Raw genomic sequence first — 25716 nt, forward strand, 5'->3', positions numbered from 1 at the left:
CAGGAAGGGCCAGGGAGGAAGGGAGGCCGGTCCCCGCCCCCTGTTGCGTAAGTGACAGGCTGGAAAGTATAGCCTTGGCGATGATTCTCCTTTAACGCTCACCGTCCCGTTCATGCCTTAGATGTGGGAAAAGTTGACTCCACTTAAGGGTGGAAATTCATTCCCATAATTGTTAAATCTTTATATTTCTTAGCTCTTCTTTGAGCCCAGGGAAAGCTAGACTGTAATTGCAGCTTAGGGTTGTTTGGGAGCACTCGTCCTTTTAAAAATGCTGCCATAGCCCTCGCTGGTGTGGCTCAGTGGATTGAGCGCCTCCCTGCGAACCAAAGGGTCGCTGGTTCGACTCCCAATCAGGGCACAGGCCTGGGCTGTGGGCCAGGTCCCCAGTTGGGGGCACACGAGAGGCAACCACACACTGATGTTTCTCTCCCTCTCTTCCTCCCTCCCTTCCCCTCTCTCTGAAAATAAATAAATAGTAAAAATGCTTTGATACTTGATGATTTGCTTAGGCTCCTAGCGTTCCTGTCCAAGGTCTCAAAGCTCATTTACCCTGTGTTACTGTGAAGTCACTTACACTGCTCAGTACAACCTGTTTGGTCTTACAAGTCACAGATTTTTTTACCCTCATGCAGTTACTGATTCCGTCAGCAGTAAGCTATTTGCCTAGCACCCTTGTGGGTGCTGAGCGCACCACAGTGAACAAAATCCCCTGCCCTCCCACGGCTTCCGTTCTAGCAAGGAGGGATGGAAAGTGAGCGGATCGGGAGACCGTACGACAGGTGTGGGGCGCAGGCTTACAGCTCACCAGGAAAGCCAGGCTTCCTTTCGAAGGAGACACCCGAGCACCGGCTGGAAGCAGAGAGTGAGCGAGGAGAGGGCAGGCCACGTCGAGGGAGTTCCGAGCATGATGCCGTAATCTGGAAAGCAGCGAGTGTGGATAGGATAGGGTGAGGGAAGAGGTAGAGTCATGGAAGTGAAGACAGGCAACGATAGGGGTGGGGTGGGTGGCGCTCAGGGCCCCATAGTGTTGCGTGCCGAGTACCGGGCTGGTCCCGGAGATGGGGAGCCATTGCACGTGTGAGCAGAGGAAGGGAGGCACCTGGCAGCGGGAGAGCTGGAAGGCGGTTGCCCTCGTTCACGCTGGAGACGTGGGCCAGGTCCGAAGAGGCAGAGGTGGTGAGAAGCATGTATTCAAGTCCCATCTTTCTGCCAGGAAAGAGTGGCGCTGCTCTGTGCTGGTGACAAAGGCAGGCCAGCAATGACATCTCTCAGTTGTCAAAGCTGGCCAACGAGGATGGTTGGTGTCCCCCCCTCTCAGTAGCTTTATTGAGGTACAATTTTCCTACACCAGACGGCACATATTTGAAGTTCACAACTGCACATGTTTTAACATGCCTGTGAACCATCACCACGATCAGAAGTTACCCCCTGAGGTTTCCCCGTGCCCCGTGGGAATCCCTCTTGCCCACCCTCCCTGCCTCCCAGCCCTCTTGCTCCAAGCAGCCACTCCTCTGCCTCGCTCACGATACTGTCTGTTAGTTGCTGTTTCTAGAATTTGATATAAATGGAAAAATACCATATGATTTCTTGTGTGTGTGTATGTGGAGTCTTGGCTTCTTTCACTTAGCACAGTTCTTTTGAGACTCATCCATATTATGTGTATGAGTGGGTTTTTTTTTTCTTATTGTGGTAAAGTATACATAATATAAAGATTTACCATGTTAACCATTTTTAAATTACGATGGGTGGCATTCAATATACAATATTCCCTCACTTATCACAGGTATTACATTCCAGACCGCCCTTGAAGTAGGAATCTTACATTTATTCTACACTCTTAAACCTACATCACTTTAACAACATATGTATACAGCACCGCAAAATCCCGCGATAGAGTAAAAAATCTGCGATAAATAATTAAATATAATATTTTTAAAAATCCCATGATACGGTGAGGCCGCGATAAGTGAACCGTGATATAGAGAGGGACGGCTGTAGTCACATTGTTGTGTGATCATCACTACTGTCCCTCTGCAGGACTTTTTCATCGTCCCCTGCTGTGACTCTGTCCCCATGAAGCAGTAACTCTCCATCCCCTCTTCCCCTGTCCCATAGGGTAGCCACACTGTTCTCCGTTCTGTCCCTCTGTTCTCACTGCTCTGGGAACCGCACGGAAGTGGGATCATACAGTATTTGTCTGTACATGGAGGGCTTATTTTACTTAACATGACATATCCAGGGTTCATCGGTGTCGTGGCACGTATCAGAATTTTATTCTTTTATTCTTTTTAACGATGAATGGAATTCCACTGTATGTGTATGTTCCATTTTCTTTATCCACTCGTCCATCGATGGCCATCTGGTCTGCTTCCCTCTTTCGGCTCTTGGGAATAACGCTGCAGGGAGCGTTGTGCGACTATCTGTCCGAGTCCCTGGCTTCCCTCTTCTTGTGTATATACCCTGAGATTGCCGGATCAAAGCGTAGTTCCATGTCTGTCTTTTCTGAGCAGCTACCATCCCGTTTTCAACAATGACTGTTCCATTTCACATCCCCACCAACCCTCGTTTTCTGCGTGTGCTTGTTTTGTTGTTGCTAAAGCACGACCATCCCAGTGGGTGTGCCATCATGCTGACAGCAGCTCCCTAGTGACTGATGATGTTGAGCATCTTTTGGCGTGCTCATTGGTCATCTGTTTATCTTCCTTGCAGACATGTCTATTCAAGTCCTTTGCCCATTTTTGGCTTTTTTCTAATCGTTGAGCGTTAGGACTTTTTTATATATTATGGATCTCAGTCTCTGATCAGATGGGTGACTTGCAAATATTTTCTCCAAAAAATGGCTGAATTTTTAATGAGGTATTAATGCAATGTGCAGAAGACAAGAGGACAAATTGGAGTGGAACAAGCTTTATTGTGTGTGACATAGATGGGCAATTAAATTCCGTACTATTGAGTGACATCATTCATATTGATATTAATTAGCTGTGGGGCCCTAGGGAAGTTGCTTAAATTCTTCCTGACTGGGTTTTCTCATTTGTAAGAGTGATAAGAACCTAGGGAATCCCACCTCAGGGTTGTGAGGATTAAATCCATGCAAAATGCCAAGAATGTAACAGTGTTCAGCACATTGTAAGCATTCAGTAATTGTTATTTCAAGTCCACTCTTTCTATGAGGTTTGTTAAGCAAACACAGCACTTATCTGTGCCTTCTCTGCCCATCTGGGTTTCTTCAGAGGCAGCCATTCTTACCCTTTCTTTCAGACAATGCTTTTGAAAGGAAGCATTGTAGTTATATTGTTTGGGGTGTTATTTATAGGCTTCCCGCCGTGGAAAGTGAGGACCGCCTTAGCCCTCTTTGCTCTCCGGGTCTGCCCACATGTGCATGCTCTTCATATGGCCCAGTCCTGACGTGGGTGCATTGTAACTTTGGTCAGGTCAGCATTCAGTCTATAGAGTTACCGTGCCCATGAAAATGCTACTCAGAGCCTTGTCGTGAACTCGGACCAGTTTTCCTTTTCTTGACACGTTTTATTTTTTCCTTTGTCATTAGTGCTCTGGCGTGTTCTTTGTTGGAGTGGTTTTCTGGGTAGTCATCATCGCCAGTGACATCCTACGCTGTCCACCAGTTGTTGAAATCTCCTCTCAGGGCCTGCAGAAGCATCAGACCCTCTGTCAATTTCATTTTCTTGGAGAAATAGCGTCCAGAGTATTCAGATCTGCGCTAATCCAGATGGTCACCTTTCATACCTTCTTCTGGTGGAATCTGAAGTTTGTCAGAGAAGACAAGGACAGACGCACTGATGGTGACATCGCATCAATGTCATCTAGCCAGGTCCCTTCATCTCCGTGTTGGTGATTCAGATTCCCATGTCCCATGTCTCTATCTTTCCTGATGGGTTTCTTTCTCTTGGTGGAACATATCCTTGTTTCTTGAGAAAGGGTGGTGCTTAACTTTTGAGACCTTGATTATCTTAATTTATCTTTATGTGGCTTTGTCATGTGTATATGCTTTAGGTATAGAAATACTGGTAGTAAATCCTTTTTTGCATTTAACTCCCTTCATGCTAAGACCAGGGGTCCTACTGGCTTCCAGGAAACCTTGTTTCAACAGCAGTAGTGGGATGACTTTCTAGTCTCTTCCCCTTCCTCTTTTGATTCTTAGCTGTACCTTCCTCTCCTGAAGCAAATTGCCTTTTCTTGACTGCTCCCAACTTTTGGGGCCCCTCCTTCTCTTTCAGGAGTTTTGGGAAGGAGAGAAACTGGGTCTTAGCCATGTACTTTGAACTCTGGATAAAGCTGTGCCTGAAGCTAGAGGAACGAATAATTATCCTCTTGATTAGTCTATTTGGTTCTGATCTTCTATATCAGTTACAGCAGAACAGTTTCCTGTAAGTGCCCAGGTCTCTCTCTGCACGTTGCTGGCGCTGCCCCGGGTTCTGTAGCCTCTTTGTTAAAAGTTCTGGTTTGGAGGAAGTATTGTTCGGGATGTGTTTCTGCTTCCTTTTCCCATTTCACATTTTACTGTAGATAATGCAGCGGTTTTGAAGCTTTAGCTAAGAGCCCCAGAGCAATTTTCCTCTCCTTTCCTCACTTTCACTTTTTTCCCCAGCAAGTCCATGAAAAATGATGTAATGAGGTTCTCCCATTCAAGTGAATATTTATATCTTTAAAAAAATTTTTTTTTTTTTTTCAAATGCTTAATCTGAAAACTGACAGGGCCAGACATCATGATGAAGGACTTTAGATTTTTCGGTAAGGAGTTTTTCAGTATTTCTCCTGAAACCCCAGAGAACTTATAATTAATTTTGCAACTTATCTGTGTCAGGGGACCACGCGTGCCCTGCGTTGCTTCTTCTGAGGCATCGGAGAGCAGCTTCTCGTTACAGACTCTGAGCTGGGACTGGTTAGGTTTTCCCTTCGCACTTCCCCGAGCCCCTGGTCTTCTCAGACCCTCGCTCCTCAGCGGCTGCACGGGCGCCGCAGGCTGGACCCCTGCTTCCCCTGACCCACAGGAGAGCGCGTCTCCCTCGTGGGACTCTTCCAGGGAGGTCTCTCCTTGGCTCATCCCTCTTTCCTGGGGACAGAGCCCTTCAGGAGGGTTTCCTCAATGTCCTTTGGCTTGTGCCATTTGCCATTACTTTGGAAACCTGTCCAGAAAAATTATGCGAAGTCTGCCCACAGAAGCTTCTGCCTTCCCAATAGGTCGTTCTGAACGACAGCCTTGAGCGTCTGTCATTGCGCTCAGCAGATGTCTACGTCCCTCTGCGGTTCCCAAAGGCCTCCGTGTCCCGGCCGCTCCCAGCTCTCTAGCCTCTTCCCTTGCAAATCTGTCCCGTTCATGTGATGCTCTTGCCACTCAATGTTGATTCTGTCCTCATGCCTCTACCAGCCATTCCCCTTCTCCAGGACCTTCCCAACACCGTCCGCCTCCCCATTCCACCTTCTGTCCCCTTCCGTGGAAAACCAAACAGACAGATTTGTGGGATCTAAAAGGGAGGCAGACAGACCAAGCACAGACTCGTAGAAACAGAGGCCACCAAAGGGATGGTTAGCAGAGGGGGGTTGGCAGGATGGGTAAAAAGGGCAAGGGGTCCATGGCCAGAAATATTGTGATAAGTGTACACGGTAACAGATGACTACTAGCATCGGTGGGGTGGTCACAATTTAAGGTATATGAATGTCAAATCACTGTATTGTGTGCCTGAAACCAGTATAACCAACATAAGATTGAATATCAACTAGGCCTAAATAAAAAAATAAATTAAAAAGAAAAGACTCCCCCTCACAGATACTGGAATGTCATAGGTCAACCTCGGACAGAGAAAGCATCAGTAGGTTCCATATACCAGGTGACCACCTGCAGCTTCTGGGCCTCTCCCGACATGGATAAGAAGGGACCTACCTGCTGTTTAAGCCTCTCTAGTTGTGGGGTTCAGGGAACAGCGAAAATGATTTGCAGGGCCAGGGTCTGAGAGATCTTAGCACTTGGCCAAAGAAATAGAGCTATTTTTTATGGTGTGGTGATGATGGATATATATGTAAATAGCAGGGAAATTAATGACGTACAGTATCAATGGTGTATATTATTGAATATGGTCCAAAAATTCAAGAGGTGTATTTTATTTGATTAGATCGGTCACCTCTTCCTTCATGCTCAGTCTTTTTGTTTCCTATGTCACAGCGGTCGCATGTAACTTAAAAAATGTAATCAAAATATTTTATGGAATTTACCTTTTATTAAGTAGAACTCATGTTTTCTAAAAAACTATGTAGCATAAAAAAATCAAATTGGTTAATTTGGGGGGAGGAGAGTTTTAGATATTTGAACCTTATTTCGGCACATCGTCTACCTCCGTGACAGCCTGGCTCGTGGGATCTGGGAGTGCACCGAACACGCTGAGGCACTCAAGGTCCGTTCAGTGTCACCGAGGCGTCCGGGCAAGTAGGAGCCTCTCGTTCCTGCTCGTTTCCAAAAGAACAGGGGGCAAGAGTGATCACTCGCAGTTGCTCCAGATCATTACAGGCTGATTTTATTGAGAAAGTGAGCAACACTACGCATCCGCAATAAAAAATTTATCAGACCTCCAGCTTCCCTCCTCCCTCCCCAGCCCCAGGGGGACCCAGAGCCTCCGCCGAACATTATTTTAATGAGCGCATTTCAAAGGTGCTGGATTTATGGGAGACATCAGGAAACACTGATTGCAATTACTGTCTCTGTTTGTCGTCCGAGGCTTGATTGGGGCCATATTGAGAAGCGTGTTAGGGTGGAAGTTGGAGGGGAAAGTAGTCAACCAGCCCATTAGCCTGTGAAGATTCCCACTTATTAGAATACCCTCACTCAGTGGTATTGAGGCCGCCTGAAAATCATTGCGTTTGTAGTGAGAAATCATTTTCTTTTTTTTTGAGTTAAGAGTTGATTTGACCAGAGAGTGACGTATGAAAAAATTTCTTTAAATATTTCTATTCTTTTCTCATGTGCCACTTGATGTCTGTTATCCTTTGGGTCTTAGTTCTGTGCCCCAGCCTCACAGTTCCCTGCTTAGAAAACTCAGTCCTGAGGGTCCTTCTTGAGATATTATATGTACACAAACTATATGCACACAAATTATAGCCTGTTAGTTTCTTTCTCTGAAAAATATATCCGATAGTTCTCTGTTGGCTATATAGTTTTTCATTGCCTGGGCATTTCATAATTGATTCAACCAGAAACGTATGATGAGCATTTAGGTTATTTCTGATATTTTGCTCTTATAAACAGTGCTACAATACTCGTCTCTTCTTGTTCAAAAGTTGTTTTGCAGCCTCTGCAGGTAGAAATTTTAGTATACATTCATAAAAGTGAAATTATGGAATTCCTCTAAGTTCCAAGGGTGGGTGAATTTGTAATTTTGGTAGGTATTGTCGAATTGTCCTCTATACAAATTATGAGTGTGCCATTTCACTAAAACCATATTTTATCAAAGTGTTTGATATTTTCTGATATGATAGATGAAAAATATCTGTTGTGGCCTTATATGAATATGTGAACATCTTTTTTATGTTTACAAACTCATTTTATCTCCTTTTATGTGTTTTACCTTCATAACTTTTACCCATTATTCTATTTGATTATTAATGTTTATTCTGTTGATGTGTGGAGAGCTGCTGATGCTTGCTTATTTATGTTTTCGTGTGAATTGTATAATCAATCTGCCTGGTTACCAACCCCATTCCCTAAAAATCAGTCCCGTTGGTATATTTATTGTGTTTGTGGCAAACTTATAGTTGAATTTAGGGAAAACTGATATTTCCATGATGTTCAGTCTTATTTCTGAAGAAAATAACATGTCATTACATTTGTTAAAATATTATCTTGGGTCCTTTAATAATATTTTAAAGTTTTACTTCACATAGACAATGCACATATAAGAATCTTACTAGGTATTTTCATATGCACACTTTTGTAACTAAGATTTTCTTAATTCACCTATTGCTTGGGATATATATTTTTTCTGGTTGATTTGCAGATAATCATATCATTTGCAAAAGAATATTTTTCTTGTTAAAATATATTTTACCTCTTTTTGTGTCTAGTTAGGACCTGTCTGTTATGCCATCCCAGAGGACACCATTGTGTTGGCCATTCCTTCCAGAATAGTGATGAGTCCTTGTGGTGATAAAGGACATTGTTTTCTAATTCCCACCTTTGGGACTGTTTCTGATCTTTCCCTATTAAAATATGATGCTGGCTTTGGGGTTGAGTTGATCTCTATTTTAACATGTTGAGAAAGTAGCAACCTATGTCTCTTTTATTGAGGTTTTCATTATGAAAAAATATATTTTATGGAGTACTTGAGTGTATGTCTGGCGACTCCTAATTTTTTTCATTTATGAATATGACTAATTTTAGGTATAAGTTCTTGCACATTGAACTATCCTTGTATTCCTGGAATAAGTTCTGCTTGGTTGTGCGCTGTTATTCTTTCAATATGCTGCTGGATTTGAATTCTGTTTTCTTATGTTATATTTAGGAATTTTGCATTGATGTGAGACTGTGTGTGTGTGTCTCAGTGTGTGCATGTGCACGTGTGTACGCATGTGTGTGTCTTGTCTTTTTGGATTTTGATAAATACTGTTCTATCTGCATGAAAATAATTAGGAAATTTTCCTCTTTCTGTGCTGTTAAGCAATTTAAAGGGTATTTGAAATTACTCCTTAATTATCTGCTAGAATTTTCCTTTGTATAATAGTTCTGCAGGCCTGTGTTTTCCCAGGAGGTACTTCTGTGACAGCTTCCTCTATATCTTCTGCGTCTTGTTTAGCTCTCCTATCTCTTCTGGATTTGGTTATTAATAGAGTCCTAAAAACTAACCATTTAGTCTAGGTTTTTCTAATTTTCTTGCATGGAATTTAACAAATTAATATTTTCCCCTGGATAACTGTGGTTATTTCCTCAACATTTAAAATTTTTTTGATTAAAGATAAATGATATGTCCAAATATTCTTAATAATGTGCTTAAAAATATGATATGAAAGGGATATACTTCTATTAAAACTTCAGTTATTCCTAAGGTAACTATTGCAGTACCCAGAACTTAGGATGAAACATTTTCTTTCTAATCACTCTCTTCTCTTGGACAGGCCCTGAAGAAGATAGTGACGATGATCCTCAGCTCGAAGGCAGAGATCCTGATGTTTGGCACGTTGGCTTCAAGATCTCCTGGGACATAGAGACGCCTGGCCTGGCGATTCCCCTTCACCCAGGAGACTGCTATTTCATGCTTGGTAACTAGGAGGCTCAAAATCATACTGATGCTCTGTTGCCTACGTTTTACGTTATTGGGTGCATGTTTTGAATATGTGTTTTGAAATAAACTTTTCAAGTATTTTATAGTGATAATGAAACTTATACATGTACGTACCTGGTCTGTTTGTTTGTTTTGTGAGAGACGGCTAGTTTTTAACAGTTACTTTTCCTTCTCAGCGTTTCGGGAGTTCTGCAAGTGTTCTGGACAATATTCAGTAGTCCTCATCAGAGCCACTAAATCATCTAAATCAACTTAGCATTGTGGAATTTTAAAACTATTTCTCTGTCTTTGTAAGTTCTTAGTGAGATCTCCCCCCCGCCCCCCTCCAGTTTTGAGTTTGGTTCCTTCTCAGGAGCAGTGGACCTGACGGTGAGCGGGCCTTTCTCTGCCCCGGTCCCTGAGTTCTCCTGGAGGCAGGATCTCAGCGGAGGCTCAGCCAGCCGAAGCCGTGCCGTGCGCGGGGCTCTGGTCTCGCTTCTTTGCTCTCAGCTCAGCGTTGCGCTCGTGGGCCTTCTCCTCGTTTGCTGGGGCCCAGAATTTGGTTTTCACTCCCAAAGCTTCTCAGGGTCTGCCCTTCCCTTGGCTGGAGCTCCTTCCTGATCATTCTGGGTTTATCTCACTCCTGCTTGCTTGGGGGATCTTCTCGTGCGCTGGTTTTAGAGCCGGGACGTGCCAAGGCTCCAGTTCAGTATGTGTGATACAACCATTTCCTCATTAACTCAGTCTTTGTAGAGGTCCCTCTGTGGGCTGCATGCTGCCTCGGGTCAGGAGGAGACCCTGGGGACGGCCGAGCCTTGGTCCTTGCCCTCTAGGAGTCCGGGTTTTGCAATAGCTCTTCAGGCCATTAGGCTGTTCACGCAGCGGTTTCGGGGTTCTTGCCATGTCCACGCGCCACCGCGCTGTCGCTTCCATAATATTTCTCTCTAAGGGAACTCACTTCTTTTTGTTACCGAGACGAATTCATTGTAGCAGAAGTTTTTATGATTATTGAATATTTTAAGTGGAACACCAGTATTCCTGGGCATAATTAGAAAGTTTTATAAATCGGTAAGATAAAACAGTAGTAAGTGTCTCCTCCTTCTTTTCCCCTGAGTTCCCTTCTGTCTTTGTCGGAAGGGAGACGAGTACTTGTTAGGAGGGAGCTGAATAATGGCGCCGCTCGGAGACTCTCCTTGATGGCGGCGGGAAGCCTGGCCGGTCATTTTGTGAGAAATGTCCTTCCCACGGCGGGATTCCCCGGGACATAGTGCTGTGTCCCTTTACCTCCTCAATTCTTCTCCCGGGCTGAGTCCTGCCTTTTTTGAACATGGGTCTGAGTAAGCCCCGAATCTCTTGCCTCCCATTTTCACGCCGCTTCCCAGTTTACACATCAGTTTCCCATAAGCAACCTCATTCAGTCCCCAGACAGCCTTGCGAGGTTGGTCTTTTTTTTCCCGTAATTTGTCCAAAGTCACCCGGTTACTCCGAGGCCAATCAGGGACCAGAACGGGTGTCAGCTCTCACATACAGATGGTCCCTGACTTATCATCGTTCAACCTACGATTTTTTGCCTTTATGATAATATGAAAGCCGTAAGTCTTCTTCCGTAGAAACCAGACTTGGCATTTTGCATGTTGGTCTTTTCCCAGGCTAGTGGTGTGCAGTACTAGCCTCTCTCCTGATGCTGGTCAGTGTGACAACCCTGCCCAACAGGTGGCTGCCGTAAGTGTTCCGAGCACGTGTCAGGTAGGCCAGGCTAAGCATGGCATTCAGTAGGTTAGGTGTACCAAATGCATTTTCAACATACAGTAGTTTCAGCGTACATGGTTTATCTGGAGGTAACCCCGTCATACGTGAAGGGGCATCTGTACAGCGCTATTCCCACTCTTAAATGGACCCTTTACACTTGAAGCCTGTACCCTGGAATCTCTGTGTGGGGATGCTTTCAGGGTTAAGTTCATATCTTCCCCCGCCCCTCCCCTGCTTGCCGCAGGAATGCAGTTTTTACGATGAAGTCTCTGTCCCACCACTGAGTGTCATTTGTTGGTAAAACAGATTATTATTTCATTTTTCAATATACCACCCAGGTATGGATATTTATTCAATACCTTGAGTATTTGTAGGTGTTAATTTCAGCCAATAAACCACTTTCCTGTGGATACTTTGTTCAGGAGTTTCTCTTAGCAATTTGCATTTTTTAAAGAAACGAGTCAGAATGATACCATTTTAATAGCTTTATTAATTTTCTGTTCATAAAAGTAGTAAATACACATTATTACATGTTTGGCTACCTTCCACTTATTTATTTATCTCGTGTGTTCTTTTCTGATTGAAAAGGCAATCTATTCTCATTGTAGAGAAAAGAAACTCTGAAAAGTATAAAATGAAAGATTATAAAAGTCGGGTTCAGGCCTGCTTCAGCGTATTCCTTTTCAGCCTCTTGCCTACACATACTGACGTCTGGCATGACAGAGGTGTGTCACTAACAGCCCCATTCACTGGGGACTAACAGCAAGGCAAGTGCTCTTGTAATCGTCTCAGTAACCCTAAGGAGCAGGTCTTAGCTGCCCTGCGAAGGGAACAAGGCAGGTTAGGTTGATGGAGTTCCCTGGCTGCGGCTACCCAGCTAGTAAGACGCGCCGCCTGGAAAGTGTCATTCCCTCCCACTCGGGCTCCGCCCCTGCGTGTCGGGTCCTCTCTCCTCCGCCTCGGGCGCGGATGCCTGGCCTGCTCTGGGCTGGGAAGGGAAGAAGAGAAAATGACAACGGTCCATTTGCTTCTTTCTTTTTCATTTCTTTTTCAGGCTCTTTTTTTTTTTTTTCTTGCCTTAGTAACAGGTTCACAGTGAAAATATTGAATCATTCTGTTGTCCTTGTGACTTACGTGTTACGGTGCATAGACATTTAAATATAGATATGGGGTCCCTTTAGCTACCGTAGGCAAGAAACAGAAGCGAGTGTTATTTTACAGGAACTGGTGGCTAAGACATCCTCTGTTTTCCTGGTTTCCCAGCTCCTGCCCTCCGACGTAGATGGGTTCGCTGCTACCCCGCTGACCCAGCCAAGCACGGCCCATGTACCTGTAGGCTGGCATCCAGAATATAGTTTCTTGTTAAGATGCCATATTGGATTTGTGAACTGAATTTTCCTCCATTCCCTCTGAAAAACAAACAAACAAACAAACAAACAAACAGGAGCAACCAGGGTCAGATGCCGCCTTTTCAGTTTGGCAGATCCAAACACTGTCAGGGGCCTGCGGAGGGACCTCGGCCCTGCGCTGGTACCTGAAACTTGAACTTCGTAGCACTTAGGAAAAGGAAACAGTTTAGCTCCATTTATAATAATATATTGGTCTGCAGAGGAAGTGCGGGCCAAGCCCCGCTGTCTCAAGTCAATCCTCGGGGGGTGTCTGACGGGGAGCGCGTCGGGGCCTGCCATAAATCCCCGCCTGTGTGCGCCGGAGCGCAGGCCCCGCCAGCGGTGCCCGAGGACACGCTTAACTGGCGTTGTCACGGTTTTACTTTGAAATTGGAATCTTTGCCCTAATCTCAGAGTTCGACATGACCAGATTTGCAAACAGATTTACAATTTTCACTAATTTTCCAACCAGGACTTCAAAACACACTTAAAGGTGGGGGGAAAATAGATTCTGCTCTTTTTCAGAGCAGGATGATTTACTCTGCCACAGATGTTTCCCGTAGACTGAACGTAACCTGGGGCCGAGGGCCTGGCGAGTGGCCCGGGGACAAACGGTGGGTTTGTGTTTTGTGGAACAGATGATACAGTTCAAGGGGCAGCGACCCAATTCCGTTTAGTGAGCAGGAGCTGGGCGTGGAGCTGGGGCGTCTGAGGACTAAGGTGAGGGCGGGGTAGACAGACCTCCTTCTCCTCCTTAATTTATGATCACTGCTTTTTACGTGTCGCGATTCACAACTCCGTCCCGTCTTGTCTCGTCTCTTTACTGGTGATTCCTTAAATCCGACTGAATCTCATTTTCAAATATCTGGTGTTACTGTAACGATCAGCTACTTCGAAGCTTCAATTGCCCAGTAAAAATCCCACTGCCAAGAAAAATACAGAGAGAGAGAGAGAGAGAAAGAGAGAGAGAGAGAGAGAGAGAGAGAGAGAGAGAGAGAGAGAGAGAGAGAGAGAGAAGCAATATCAGTGCAAATATGTAGTCTTTCTTTTTTGGTTCCGCTCTCCCTCACCGACAGTTTGGGGGGAGGTACTGAAAAGGCCATGGGGTTTTCCATCGGGCGACTGGATCCCCGACTGCACCGTCTGCAGGACGGGCGTGGTTGGCACCTCTCAGCCTCTTCGGAGCCTCAGCTTCCCCAGTCAAACTGGTGCTGCCGATCCTTGCTTCCAGGGCTGCTGGGGCCAAGCAGAACGTATGCTTTGCACACTACGATTTGCATGTGGGGACTTGCGAGGACTGGGACCCGGGCCGTGGTTCTTGGGGAACCAGTGAGGCCAGCAGGTGACTGGACACGGCCAGACGTCGTCCTTAGGCTCCTTCCCGCCCGAGTTTGGCCAGCGGTGCGCCTCACTCCTCCACGTGCCTATTTTTGTAGCACCCCAAGGAGCTCCAGGGAGGGGAGGTCCTACCCGCTGATGCCCGAGGGAGAGAAGAGTGCACATCTGGCCCTTGTGGAATCGCAGCTCGTTGGTGACCTGGGTCTTCCCTCGGTGGAGGCGGAGTGGGCACCTAGAGCCCGGTCGAGATGTTTGGATACCGGAGGGTCACGTCTTTGCCGTATCTGTGGCTTAGAGCAGCAGGACCTGGAGCTCTGTGAACGTCCCATGCCACAGAGCCTGAAAATGTGCCACTTGGCTCAACTGGAGGGCGCCAGGTGGGGCCTGCAGCCCTGCGAGCAGGACCAGCAGAGGCCCCTGGGAGCTTAGTGTCTCCTTCTTAGCTGAGACCCCTCCGGGACTTCACCCTGAAGCTGTGGCGTCTTCGTAAACCCTCCAGGTGTCCCTCCATCCTGCCCTGACTTAGACATTTTATTTGAAGGAAAAGGCTTTTGTTATTTTTTTTCCTCTGACCCCTTCCCTCCCTCCCCTCAACCTGTGACTGACCAACTGAAGTACAAAGTGCCTATAATTTACGGCTTAATCATAAATTCTAAATAATTATACTTTATTACCTCTCCTGGGTCTTGAAATGTAGGCGCAAGGTTCTGCGCTCGGCCGAGGCGGGGGACTAATACAGAAACGGCAGTAAATTATAACTTCGGCTGCCGAGGGAAAGCGGGAGGGATTGCCGTTCACGTGGGAAGTGCTGGAACAGCCGAATGAGCCCCCGTCACGTTTGCTTCCACTTGGAAAAGCGGCGACAGGACAGGACCGTTCTGCCGCCTGTCCGGGCCGCATCCGCGCGCTCCTCCTGCGCTGTCAAGCCCCGCAGCGCTCGCCCCGACTCCCCGCTCTTGCGGGGTCAAGGATGCGTCTCTCCCCCGGAAACGTTCTCCCTAAAAATATGCCCCCACGTGCTGACATTTTCAAAAGTGTGCCTTTTGACTCGATGCCTGATTTTTCTGTATTCGGTAGAATTCGTGAGAGGCCCTGGCTTGGGGAACACGGCTCCGAGGACAGGCACCTGAGCGTGTTCCTGGGCATTTGAAAGGATTCGCCTGCCTCCTGCACGTGCTTATCCTGTGCAGTCTCTTTGCTGTTTCTGTGCCGTTTTGTCCTGAACTTGATTTGAAAGGCATGGGATGAGTACCTGCTGAGAGCCAGGCCCTGTGCCGGACGCTTGGTTATCTTATTTTTCATAACAGGCCCATCAGACCCCCATTGTTTCCCCGGGGTCGGGGATGGGGGTGGTAAAAAAAAAAAAAAAAAAAAAAAAGGACAAGAATTGACTGCTCATGCCGATGTGGTTTCTCTCAGGGGCATGAAAATGCTCTAAAATTCCTTAGTGGTAATGGCTGCACAGCCCTGTGAAGACACTGAAAAATTCAGTGAATTCTATATTCTCAACGGGGCAATTGTTCCGCGGGGGAATTATATCTCAATAAAGCTCTTTTGTGAAAAACGAAATTGAGGCTTAAAGAGGTGAAATGACTTGTTCAAAGTCACGTACCTGGTAACGCTTGTGTCTGAATCCAGGTTTCTCTGAGACCAAAGCTGTTCTTGCTTCTACCAGCTATGCTCGCTCTACTGATTATAGAGTCATGGAATCTTTTTCCTTCAAAACTGTAGAAAAATAATTGAGCAATTGGTGGTAGATGAGTAAACATATATTCTCATTGGAGAGGATTCTAACAATATGGAACTATAGAGAATAAAATGCTACCTTCCTCTCCTCTTTGGTCCCTGTGGTAACAGTGAACATAAATACCATTATGTTAATATATTTACATATATGTTGCTGCTTTAAAAAAAAAATACAGAAGGGACTTTACTATATATATCAACACAGTACTTGCTTTTTTCCCCTTCACTTAATAAAATGTCCCGGAGACCTTTTCTTGTTACTACCGCGTTCATAGTATTGTTGGTTATTATCAAAGTAACGCATGTTTGAGGAAATACGAATTCAAACAGTGGAGGATGGTCTAAATTGGACAGTGACAGACTCTTTGCCCCTAAACGGAAGTTCCGTTCTTAGAAGTCACTGCTTGTCACTGTATTCGCATTTCAGTCTTTAAATGGTTACCTCCTTCGCTCTTAAACGCGTGATTAACTCTTCCGTTCCTTCACCCGGCAACACCAAGCGCTGTCAATTCCTTCAGTAAGAAACACGTGGAATTGGCTCGCCGACACCCTCTTGCTCTTGCGGACTCGTTAGTTCACATTCAGTCTTTTTTTAATTGATTACCTTTATAACCAATATATAGATATTCTCTCTTGACTTTTTTGCCTGTAAGACGGGGCATTAAAGTTCTCTTTCAGCCATATCATTATTTTCACATTTTTGAAGTTGGTAATGTTTATATGCTAATTAGTAATTGTTTTTTTTTTTAATAAAGGCTACCTCACTTTCTCTGTACGTTGACTCTAAAACTTGAAAACCAGTACCTAGCAGTGCTTCTTTCTATATGTGTTACTTAGTGAAGAACCAAACAAAGTGACTGGATCCATAAACAGAAGACCTAATCCACTGAAGTCACTAAACCTGAGTCCATCGAAGGGGAACGTTACCGATATCAGGTCCAGACTTTGTCCTTCATCAAAGGCTCAGAATAATCAGGCTACACTTGAACTTGCTTTGTATTTGAACCACGACTTTCTTGCGCAGCTCCCTCTTTCCCTGCAATTCATAAATACCTTTCTTTGTTCTTCTTGATAAAAGGATCATGCTCTAGGGATATCTCTATATCACTAGACGTTTTATCATCCTACTTAATTAAGGTTTGGGTAAGCAGGAGGTTCTTCAAGCCCAAGCGGCACCGCTGTCATTCGGAGATTTCTTCTCATTGCACTCCTTTGCTAATTCCATTTTTATTTGGGTCCCGTGTCTTCCTATTTTTTTGACTTTTCTATAAAAAAGCCTTCTATTTACTATATTGTATATTTCTAAAAATGTGTAACCTCTACAGCCCCTAACACAACACTTTGAACATGGTAGGTGCTTTAATAAATAATTATGGAGTTAATGAGTAAACAGATGAACCAAGGATTAGCTTAAAAAAAAAAAAATGTCATGGCACTATGACTTGGCCCCACAGAAAAAAAGGAAATATTTATTCTGTCTTTGAAAGCTCCCGGCTGGAAAAGGTTCTGAAGTCCTTCCCCAAAACAGGTGACCATGCACCTCCTACTTGGGGATCTCCAGAGACACCTTTCGAATCGTCAATGGCTATCTTTCTCTTCAGTCACTGAAGCTTCAGCTCCTTTATATCTGCTCCAAATACCCATGTGGCATCACGGAATTTTTCAAATTGACACAGGGTGTGTATCAATCTGTACATTCTCTTCCAAATCTTTTATGAGAAAACCACCAAAGGTAACGAAAACATGTTGATTTCTCTGAAGCAGAGGATGGTGTGTTACCGTGAACGTGAGACCCTTTCATTCTCTCGTGTTTCATTCAGAGTCTTGCTGTGTCGGGGTAATTCTGCCCCTGCGGGTGGGGTGTCTCCCTTCGGCGGGCAGCCTTCGTATGCTCTCTGTGGCTCTCTACCTGTGAAACCCCTAAAAGCATGAGCTGTGGAAAAGAACTTCTCAGGCTTTTAATTTGCTTGCATGCCCTGTGTTTATTCTTTGCCATAAAGCCAGTGGAAGAATGACCATGAATGAAGTTTAAAAAAAAAAAATTGATTCTTATTGAAGGTTTAAACCCAGGACTAGACCAGGAATGAGTCTGACCTTCCTAAATCACTTCGTCCCTGTAGCGTATTTCAAGGCCAGACTATGTGCCCCATGACGGATGACTCGCTAACTTCTTCCTGTGGGATAGCTCTTCGAGGCTCAACAAACATTGAAGACATTTTAAAAAGAGAGAAATTATAATCTCTGTCAATTCACTGTGGTGGTCTTGACCTAAAATCCTTTCCTAACGTGGGTCCTGGCACACGCCCTTTTCCTCATCTTTGTTTGTGCTGCTCCCTCCACCATCCCGTGCTTTTCCCTTCATCTAGCCGTGTATGGAACTCGCCTGTTGAGAGGTGACATTAAAGAAACTTAGTGCCCAGAATGGCAGGGGCACCAGCCAGCCAATCAGTGTAGGTGCCATCACTCTCCCCTGTGGACTTTAGTGATGGATACAGAAGTCTTACCTCACTCACCGGAGGTGAACGTTTAGGGAGTCACGATTATGTTACATTTACCCTTGTCCTGCTCACAGCTCTTAGTGCCTTGTGTGTAACAGGGACTCATCGCATGTTGGGGAAGACACCCTGTTTTTTTTCTCCCTAGGCTTGAGCCAGAAGCCATGGCCATCTTCCTTAGTTGCCAGTGGAAAATTAGATGTGAGGGAGGAGTGAATAGAGGGGAAAGAGAGAAGGCAGAGGCAGGAGCAGAACTTAGAGGCTCGCGTGGCTGCTACTCGGAAAGGTCTGGTCCCCACAGGCCACTGGAGTCGTGGGCAGAGGGACGGGCCCGTGAGCAGGCACGGGGGAAAGGAGAGGAAGAATCCACGTAGCCCACCCTCTGTCCCTTCTCAACCATCTGCCCTGCCCCCTTGGCCCTCTGTCTCCTGGGAAGAGTCGCAGCCCAAGTGGGAATAACTTTTGTGGGTTTTTTTTTTTTTTTTCTTTCATTGCTGTTGTATATTTAGAAAGCAAAAATGAATGATTAATCTCAAGAATGTATTCTCTTTACAGCCCAACAACAAACGAAGCATTCCATACAAGTTAATTTTACAAAAACAGAGGGGCAGGCTGTGTACCCTGAGGTCATCTTCGCCTCTGTCCTTGTTTTTATAAGAGCTTTCACTCCCATGGAACATGTATTTGAGGGCAGAGTCACAAAAGGAATTGAAGCGTCTGTCCCCTTCCCTGCTGGCTGCGTGCCTTCACTTTTGCTGGGGCAGCGGACACCTCTTTTCTGAGTATCTCCTCATTGGACGTTTTCCTTCGGATCTTTCAAAAATAATGACACTTACTGTTTTATTTTTATTTTTGCTAAGTACAGAACTAGTCATTTATGTCACCCAGTCAAAGATGCCATGAGTTTTAAGATATAAGATATAAGGCCAATTCCATAGATGTGACCTATGAAGAAAAAAATGTGTATCTTGGAATTGATGAAATACGGTATGCGCCCTTTGTAAAGAATTTGCCAACTATAGGCAAGTATAAAGTAGACAGTAAAACTACAGCGTAATATCACCACACAGAGATAATATCACTCGAAACTATTTGGTCTGATTCCTTCTAGTGTTCCTTTCTATTTGTGGGAGTGTATGTTTATTTCTCTTTGGAAAATATCAGATATATTTTATATCTTTTTTTTCAAAATTTGTATATCTTAAATCTTTTTTTCTTATTAAGTATTCCTTGAAAATGGGTTATTTAAGAGTGGCTGAAACATTAATCCCCTACTTTTGGTCATTTAATTCATGGCCAGTGTTTTGATATCATACACATGGCTCCGGGGAACGTCTGTGCACATCTGTCTCTGTCCACACCCGTGATTATTTCTTTAGGGACAGTTGCTAGAGGTGGAGCACCTGGGTGAGGGGTGGCAGTGTGGCTGTTTTAAAACTGCTCATAGTGTCCTGCCCATCCTTGGCATACCCGCCTGACCGCTTTCTGACCCTCGCGGTGGGTGCCTGGGTCTCCTCTCTAAGCGGCCACTGTGCCGGTAGCGTGTGCAGAGGGCTGACCCCCCTGCGGCTTCCTGGGCCCTCCTCGGGCTCCCGCCGTCCAAGGTCGAGGCTGAGCGCCCCTCTCAGGACCCACGTGGCAGACTGACCCGATGCCGCTCTTTCAGAGTCCCGGGTCAGCCTTCCGCCAGCTCACCCCCCGCTACTGCGCCCAGCTCCGCCGCTGGCAGTCCCTGCCTTATTGAGCCCCTTCCTGTAATACTCAGCGGTGCGAGGGGCTTCCGTGTCTTTCCCTGTTCCGTGGACTTCCCACTGGGTGTCCGGGGTGGGGCCGGCAGAGGCCTGAGTCTGTGCCGACATCTTGCCAGGAGGCTTCCCCTCCCCGCTTTCCCTGGCTGTTAGGTTCTGAAAATGTCCTCAGTCACGGGTGTCCCCACATCTAGGAAAAATAAGGTCGTAAGTATTAAGATTGAGGAATGAGAACGGACGGGTGAGTAAGAACGAAAAGCTTCAGCGACTGTGCGAAGCTGCGGAGATTGGATTTCGGTATCGGGCTTATTTCGCTCAGCAGCGCCTTCCCCAAAGCCCTTGATTGTTACTTTAAGAAATTTGGGATGAAATAGCCCTGGTGGCTCAGTGGACCACAACACCAAGGACGCAGGGGCGGGGTTAAATTTAGAGGGACCGACTGTTTGGGCCGGTCGGTGGGGCGGGGGTCTCAGGAAGAGAAATTGGGGTGCTAAAACCAAGGGAGTCTCGGGCTCAGATGGGTCACCATAGTGCCACTTAAGCTGCTGCCCCCGTGGCCTTTTAGACGTGAGATGAGGTTTCCTGCTGCAGTGAGTGTCCCGAGCTCCCTGCACCCGTGACGGAGCACGCAGCACTCGTCAGCGAAGGGCGAGGGCTTCTTGTCTCCTTGGTCTGTCGAATACGTTCTGCAAGTTCCGGTGCCACTCGAATACAGCGTCAGCCGAGTGTCAGCTCTAGTCTGAGATGGCTGTGGCCAGTAGATGTTTTCTTTCTACAAATTATTAGGAGTCCACGTCTAAAGTGCGGACTGTCTTTACTACACCCTCTGGGAAGCACCAGCCACGGCGCTTGGGCCACTTTTATAGACTTCGCGTTTTAGATGAATTAGAAGCTGCTAAGTGAAAATTACAAGGTTCTTTCTGAAAGTCACAAACGATTAGAGACCGTTGGGAGCGACTGAGAGGCTTTTGATTAGAGAGTTGCCAAGGATTTAAATAAAGGTACAAGCCTCAAACTATTGCTTTGCATGTCGTGTGTGCCACTTGGCCTGCGTCACATCAGTTGCCCCTCCGTGGAACAAAAACAACTCACACATCTGTTCATTAGGGTGACCTCCCCCCTTTATGATGTCTATGGATCCCAGTATTTTTATTGATGGATTGGTTTTAGAGGAAGGGGGAGAGATTTGTTGTTCCACTTATCTATGCATCATTGGTTGACTCCTGTGTGTGCCCTGACCGGGGATCAAACCCACAACCTTGGCGGATCTGAATGATGCTCTAACCCCCTGAGCTACCTGCCAGGGCTGTGGATCCTACTATTAATAGCACCGCAGCAATTAGGCTTCCATGTGGGTAGATGAGAACGGCCTTTATGGATTTCTTAGAAATTGTTTCAGACCTTTATGGGAATCAAGCCTGCGGAACCTCCTCCAACCACTGCTTGGCTGTTTGTTTGTTTGTTTGACTCTGAAACTGCCATTAGGGAAACTGGTCTGGATCAGCCAGAAGTTCCAGGGGCGTCCTTAACCAGACTCCTCGGAGAGGGCCAGCAGGAAGAGAGTCGTCACCCGGCCTTCCCCATCGGGCCCGCCGAGGTTGGGTCTGCTCTGTTCCTCTCTGTTAGCCTTCCGTGTTGTCTTTACATTTGATTTTAAAACTCCAGGTGTGGCGCTGACGTCTTCTCTTTACTGCATGTTGTAACAGTGCTTATACACCACTCCTGATGTTTCGTGACTTACTAAGCCTTATCAGTTGTTCCAGTGAAAACCCGCACGGTGCTCCTAATCTCGGTCTTCCCCTCCCTTCGCTTTCCCCGTCCTTTGGCAGGTGCTATTGTTTTCCTCTAAAACACTGTGAATCTGGCCACCGCTCACCGTCACCCCGCTGTCACCGCCGTCCAAGCCACGGTCAACTCCTGCATGGATTACTGCACCAGCTTCCGGCAGGTCTCCCTGCTTCACACTGGGTTCCTCTTCAGCCTCTTCTCCTTTTCCTTTCTATAAAGCGGCCACTGCGGTCTGTTTTAAACTGAGATCACATTTTTTCCCCTGCATAAGATTTTCTAAAGGCTTCCCATCGTTTCTAGAATAAAACCCCGAATTCCTAGCATGGCCGACAGAGACCTCCGTAAGCTGTTCAGCTGCCCACGTGCCTCTTGCTCCGCACGCTGCCCTCGCTCTGGCTGGTCTTCCTCCTCGAGCCCAGCAAGCCCGTTCCCACGCCCGTGTCTTGGCCCTGGCTCCGGCCTCTGCCTGGAAATGTTGAGTGTCTGATTTTGTTGGACTCGGCTCTAATGAGTAACTAAATTAGCTGGAAGAAGTTGAAACCTTTGAAGGCTTGCTTTTCCTCTGGTAGGTGGATCTATGGCAGTCTTTAACCTAAGACTCATTTAGCGCTGCTCCCAAGACGAGGCTTTTCCGAAGACTCTATTCATTATCTCGTGTAGTAGGGGCCATTCTGCTGCTGGGAACAGGGCGTTTGTTCAGCCCGCCGCCTTCTGGTGCTGCTTTTCCTGGCCTGGCGCCGTTTTCATGCACATGCGCACTGACTTGAAGGAGCCCTTCTGCTCGGGTCTGCTCTCTCTCTCTCTCTCTCTCTCTCTCTCTCTCTCTCTCTGTGCAGATCTTCTGTTTCAGCCGTCCGCCTTACAGAGTCCGGTCTCTGTCTTCACAACTCCGCCAAAGGAAAGCTGGAAACTGTGGCTTCGGTCTGACTTCCCCGCCCCTACTCTGTGGCTTTGGACCTGTTTCCAGGCAGCGAGTTAGGGCAGCTGTAGGCCTCCCTGACATATCATTTTGCTTACCTTTTGGATTAGATCTTCCTCTGTGTTCCGATGTCAGAATCTCTGTTCCCTCTTTTGGGTCCGTTTTGTAGTTTGAGGTTGGAGGACAAACCTCGTGATTACTCCACAACGCCCAGAAGCAAGAGTCCGTCAGTTGCCATTCTGCGTTGCCTTTCTTCTGTTGAGAGGTAACGGTGTAGGCTGTTTTTGCCAACATGTAAGGGGCGTGGTGGTCTTTGCCTCTCAATTCAAGTCATTGTCTTTCTGACTCACGTGTTGCTGGGGAACGGGACTGTTCCATTCTCTTTTTTGGACATAGGAAGTGACGTGCTACGTGGAGGTGATACAGATTTTGCCTGACATGTGGTGTCATTTTTTAGAATACACAATAAACCTGGCCATTGAGTTTTCTCCTGCAGTGTGTGGTCTCAGGCATGTTCTTTGGTGGATGAGTTCACTATCTACTCTGTCCTTGGGTTGCCAGGCCATTGGCTTGCATTCTGTTTTGAGAGCCAGACCTTTGCAAGATGCTGAGCTGCTTGGTTTGTTGCCCAAAACATTGTCAGGGCGAAATCGACACTTTGGGGCGAGAAAGAGGCAGGCTTTCAGATGAAAGATATTCAACCCCAAATAATAGGAAAGAATTTCAACTTATTGTAAAGGCACGGGCAGAATTAGATACAGCCTAAGAATGAGAAAGAAGTCCAAGTCATAAATTTTTAACTTTGTGGGGCAAGGGTATCCTAAGACCACAAGTGAGTGAGGTAACCACACATCCTATTTGTTAAGGACAGTCCTGGTGGGCACCTGTTTTCCTGGAATAGTAATAATCACATCCCCTTTCACTCTTGAAAGTATCATGGTTTTGTTGGTCATTTTATTTACAAAGAATGATTTTAAGAGTACAATGTAATTGTTCCTTTTGTGACTACTGTCTTTTTTTCGAATAATGGATTTACTGTTTACTTTGTATTTTAGTTACATGGTGTGTAGTGACTAATACATGTGTGTGGTTTTGTTTTTAATTTTTGGTGTTTTTCCCACAGATGATCTCAATGCCACCCACCAACACTGCGTGCTGGCTGGTTTACCACCTCGGTTTAGTTCCACCCACCGAGTGGCAGAGGTGAGTGTAAATAAAAGTGCGACTCAGGTTGATTGGACGTGGCAGACGTGGCCGACTGAGCAATTTATCATAGAGCTTTGGAAGAGTGTTTGATGGGAAAATTGCTTCCATCAAACTTGACTTCTGTCTCTGTTTACTTGCTGTTTTGGCCTTGAGTAGCGTTGGATAGTTTTTAAAAGTGTATTCACAGCGTGGGATAAGTATGTTTTGCTTCTTTGGGGTTATGTTTCTTGGAGAAGGTAAGTGCCATTGGCAGGTGTTGCTAGTTAGGGATTTTCTAAGGGGTTGGTCTCTGTCAAGGTCGAAGGCAGGAGATGGCCAGAAGGAAACGGGCTGGGTTGGTGTGCTTGTGCATGTGTTAGCTGTGATTGGGCTCAGATGGCTGAGAGTTTACATTTCCCTTAATTTTTTGGTCAGGCTTCTGGGCATGTGAATGCAAATGAAGGAGAAAGTTATAGCGAGGCCAAGGAATTTCCAGGCTCCCCGGGTTGTGTTTACAACCCAGACTTTGTTGCTAAATTCTGCCACCACTTGGAGTGGCTGGTGGTCAGATGGCTGGACTAGCTCAGTAAGGAAGCCCGAGCGATGAAGAACACCCTCAGTGTCACCCCGGGGTGCTGTGAGCTTAATTAGGAAGGGTTCCAGAGAGCAGAGGAAGAATCCTAGAAAGGGTCCCAGGTGGACCTCTTTCCATGCTTGTTATATGTGCTCTGCTGTATAGTATGGCTTGTTGTCGTCCCGCGGGAGCGGAGGAAGTGGGGCCGAAGGGATTCAACCACGTGGCAGGAAATGCAAGACCTTTTCGGTGCTGAGCCTGTGAGCCTGTAAGGCAGTGCCACTGTCTTTTGGTGACTGAACAGCCTTTCTGGTGGGCTGTCCATGTTGCTGTGGAGCAGCAGAGAGGGCATGCATGTCCATTTCAGGCAAGACGCCAGCATGCCCTCCCAGCGGCCCTTCCTCCTTTCTCCTTAACTGCCTGTCTTCTGCCTTCCAACACCCCTTCACCTAAATACCTGAGTGCCTGTTATGTGTCCAGCAGCACTGCAGGCTGGAGAGATCCAGCCGCCAGCCCGACCGTTGCGGCCACTCCCGTTGCTGAACTTTCATTTTTGTTGGGGAGACAAATATTAAACGAATCAACATGGAAACAATTGTCTTACTGACCGAAAAAGAAGTTCTGTCAGGATGTCAGGAAGGAAGGAAGGAGTGAAGGAAACCAAAGAGTGAGCAAGCATTTACAGACGACCTACTATGTGCTTTTCATTGTACAGAAAAGGCTTCGCTTTTGTACGAGATGTTCTAGCATCTGTCTTTCTAGTTATGACCCATTCAAGAATCCTTTTCTTCTGGGCTAGTTTGAGTGTGTGGCCACTTCAGTGCACCCTTCTTGCATCTGTTAAAGTCTAGTCTGGAAGAGCAGATAAGCTTAAGTGAAGGAGGATTGGCTGAGCTATGAGGGTGACAGGTAAAATGTACGGGAAAGGGACAAGTGTGAACAGCCCTAGGAAGAGGCATGGCAGATTTGGGACTTGCTTGTAATCGGGATTTCTGGTCCTCTCTGCAGTGCTCCACGGGAACCTTGGATTATATCCTGGAGCGCTGCCAGCTGGCTCTGCAGAATGTCCGTGATGGACCAGACCGTGGTGACGTGTCGCTGAGGTCCTTGGATCCTGCAGTTTTGAAACAAGGAGAAGAAATCCACAATGAGGTGAGGATTTTGAAGAACTGCAAAGGGTCTGAGAGCCTATCCTACTTGCGAACTTACAAGTTAACCTGCCATAGTTTTATTTGAGTCTAAGACATGTGACTCCCAGGGACAAAGGACAGTAGCAGCAGCCAGAGTGTCAGGACGTTTGTGCCAGCTCCCCAAGCCTCTGTTTCCACAGGTCAAGGCCACGTGGGCCAGGCAGCAAGGGCATGTGGAAGTGCTGCATTATGGGAGAGGGACCCAAGCTCAGGGAACCCAAATGTTTTATATCAGGCAGTAAGCATGCCCGTCCTTTGCTCCAAATCAAGAGACTGTCTTTGTCCTTCAAGTCTGTTAGCAAAGCTGCCCTTTGTTCTGGAGGGAGAAGC

General features: G+C 46.3%; 1 protein-coding gene across 1 annotated transcript in view; it reads left to right on the plus strand.

Annotated features, from left to right (window-relative positions):
- The window catches only part of FTO (FTO alpha-ketoglutarate dependent dioxygenase), a 254429-nt gene that overhangs the window by 40233 nt on the left and 188480 nt on the right, over positions 1-25716 (plus strand). The window contains exons 4-6 of the mRNA XM_090260181.1: positions 9121-9264; positions 23561-23640; positions 25205-25348. Coding sequence (XP_090116307.1) covers positions 9121-9264; positions 23561-23640; positions 25205-25348 — 368 coding nt within the window. The remainder of the gene's footprint in view (positions 1-9120; positions 9265-23560; positions 23641-25204; positions 25349-25716) is intronic.

The sequence above is a fragment of the Furipterus horrens genome, unplaced genomic scaffold (assembly GCF_987537825.1).
Source record: "Furipterus horrens unplaced genomic scaffold, mFurHor1.1.pri manual_scaffold_13, whole genome shotgun sequence".
Lineage (NCBI taxonomy): Eukaryota > Metazoa > Chordata > Mammalia > Chiroptera > Furipteridae > Furipterus > Furipterus horrens.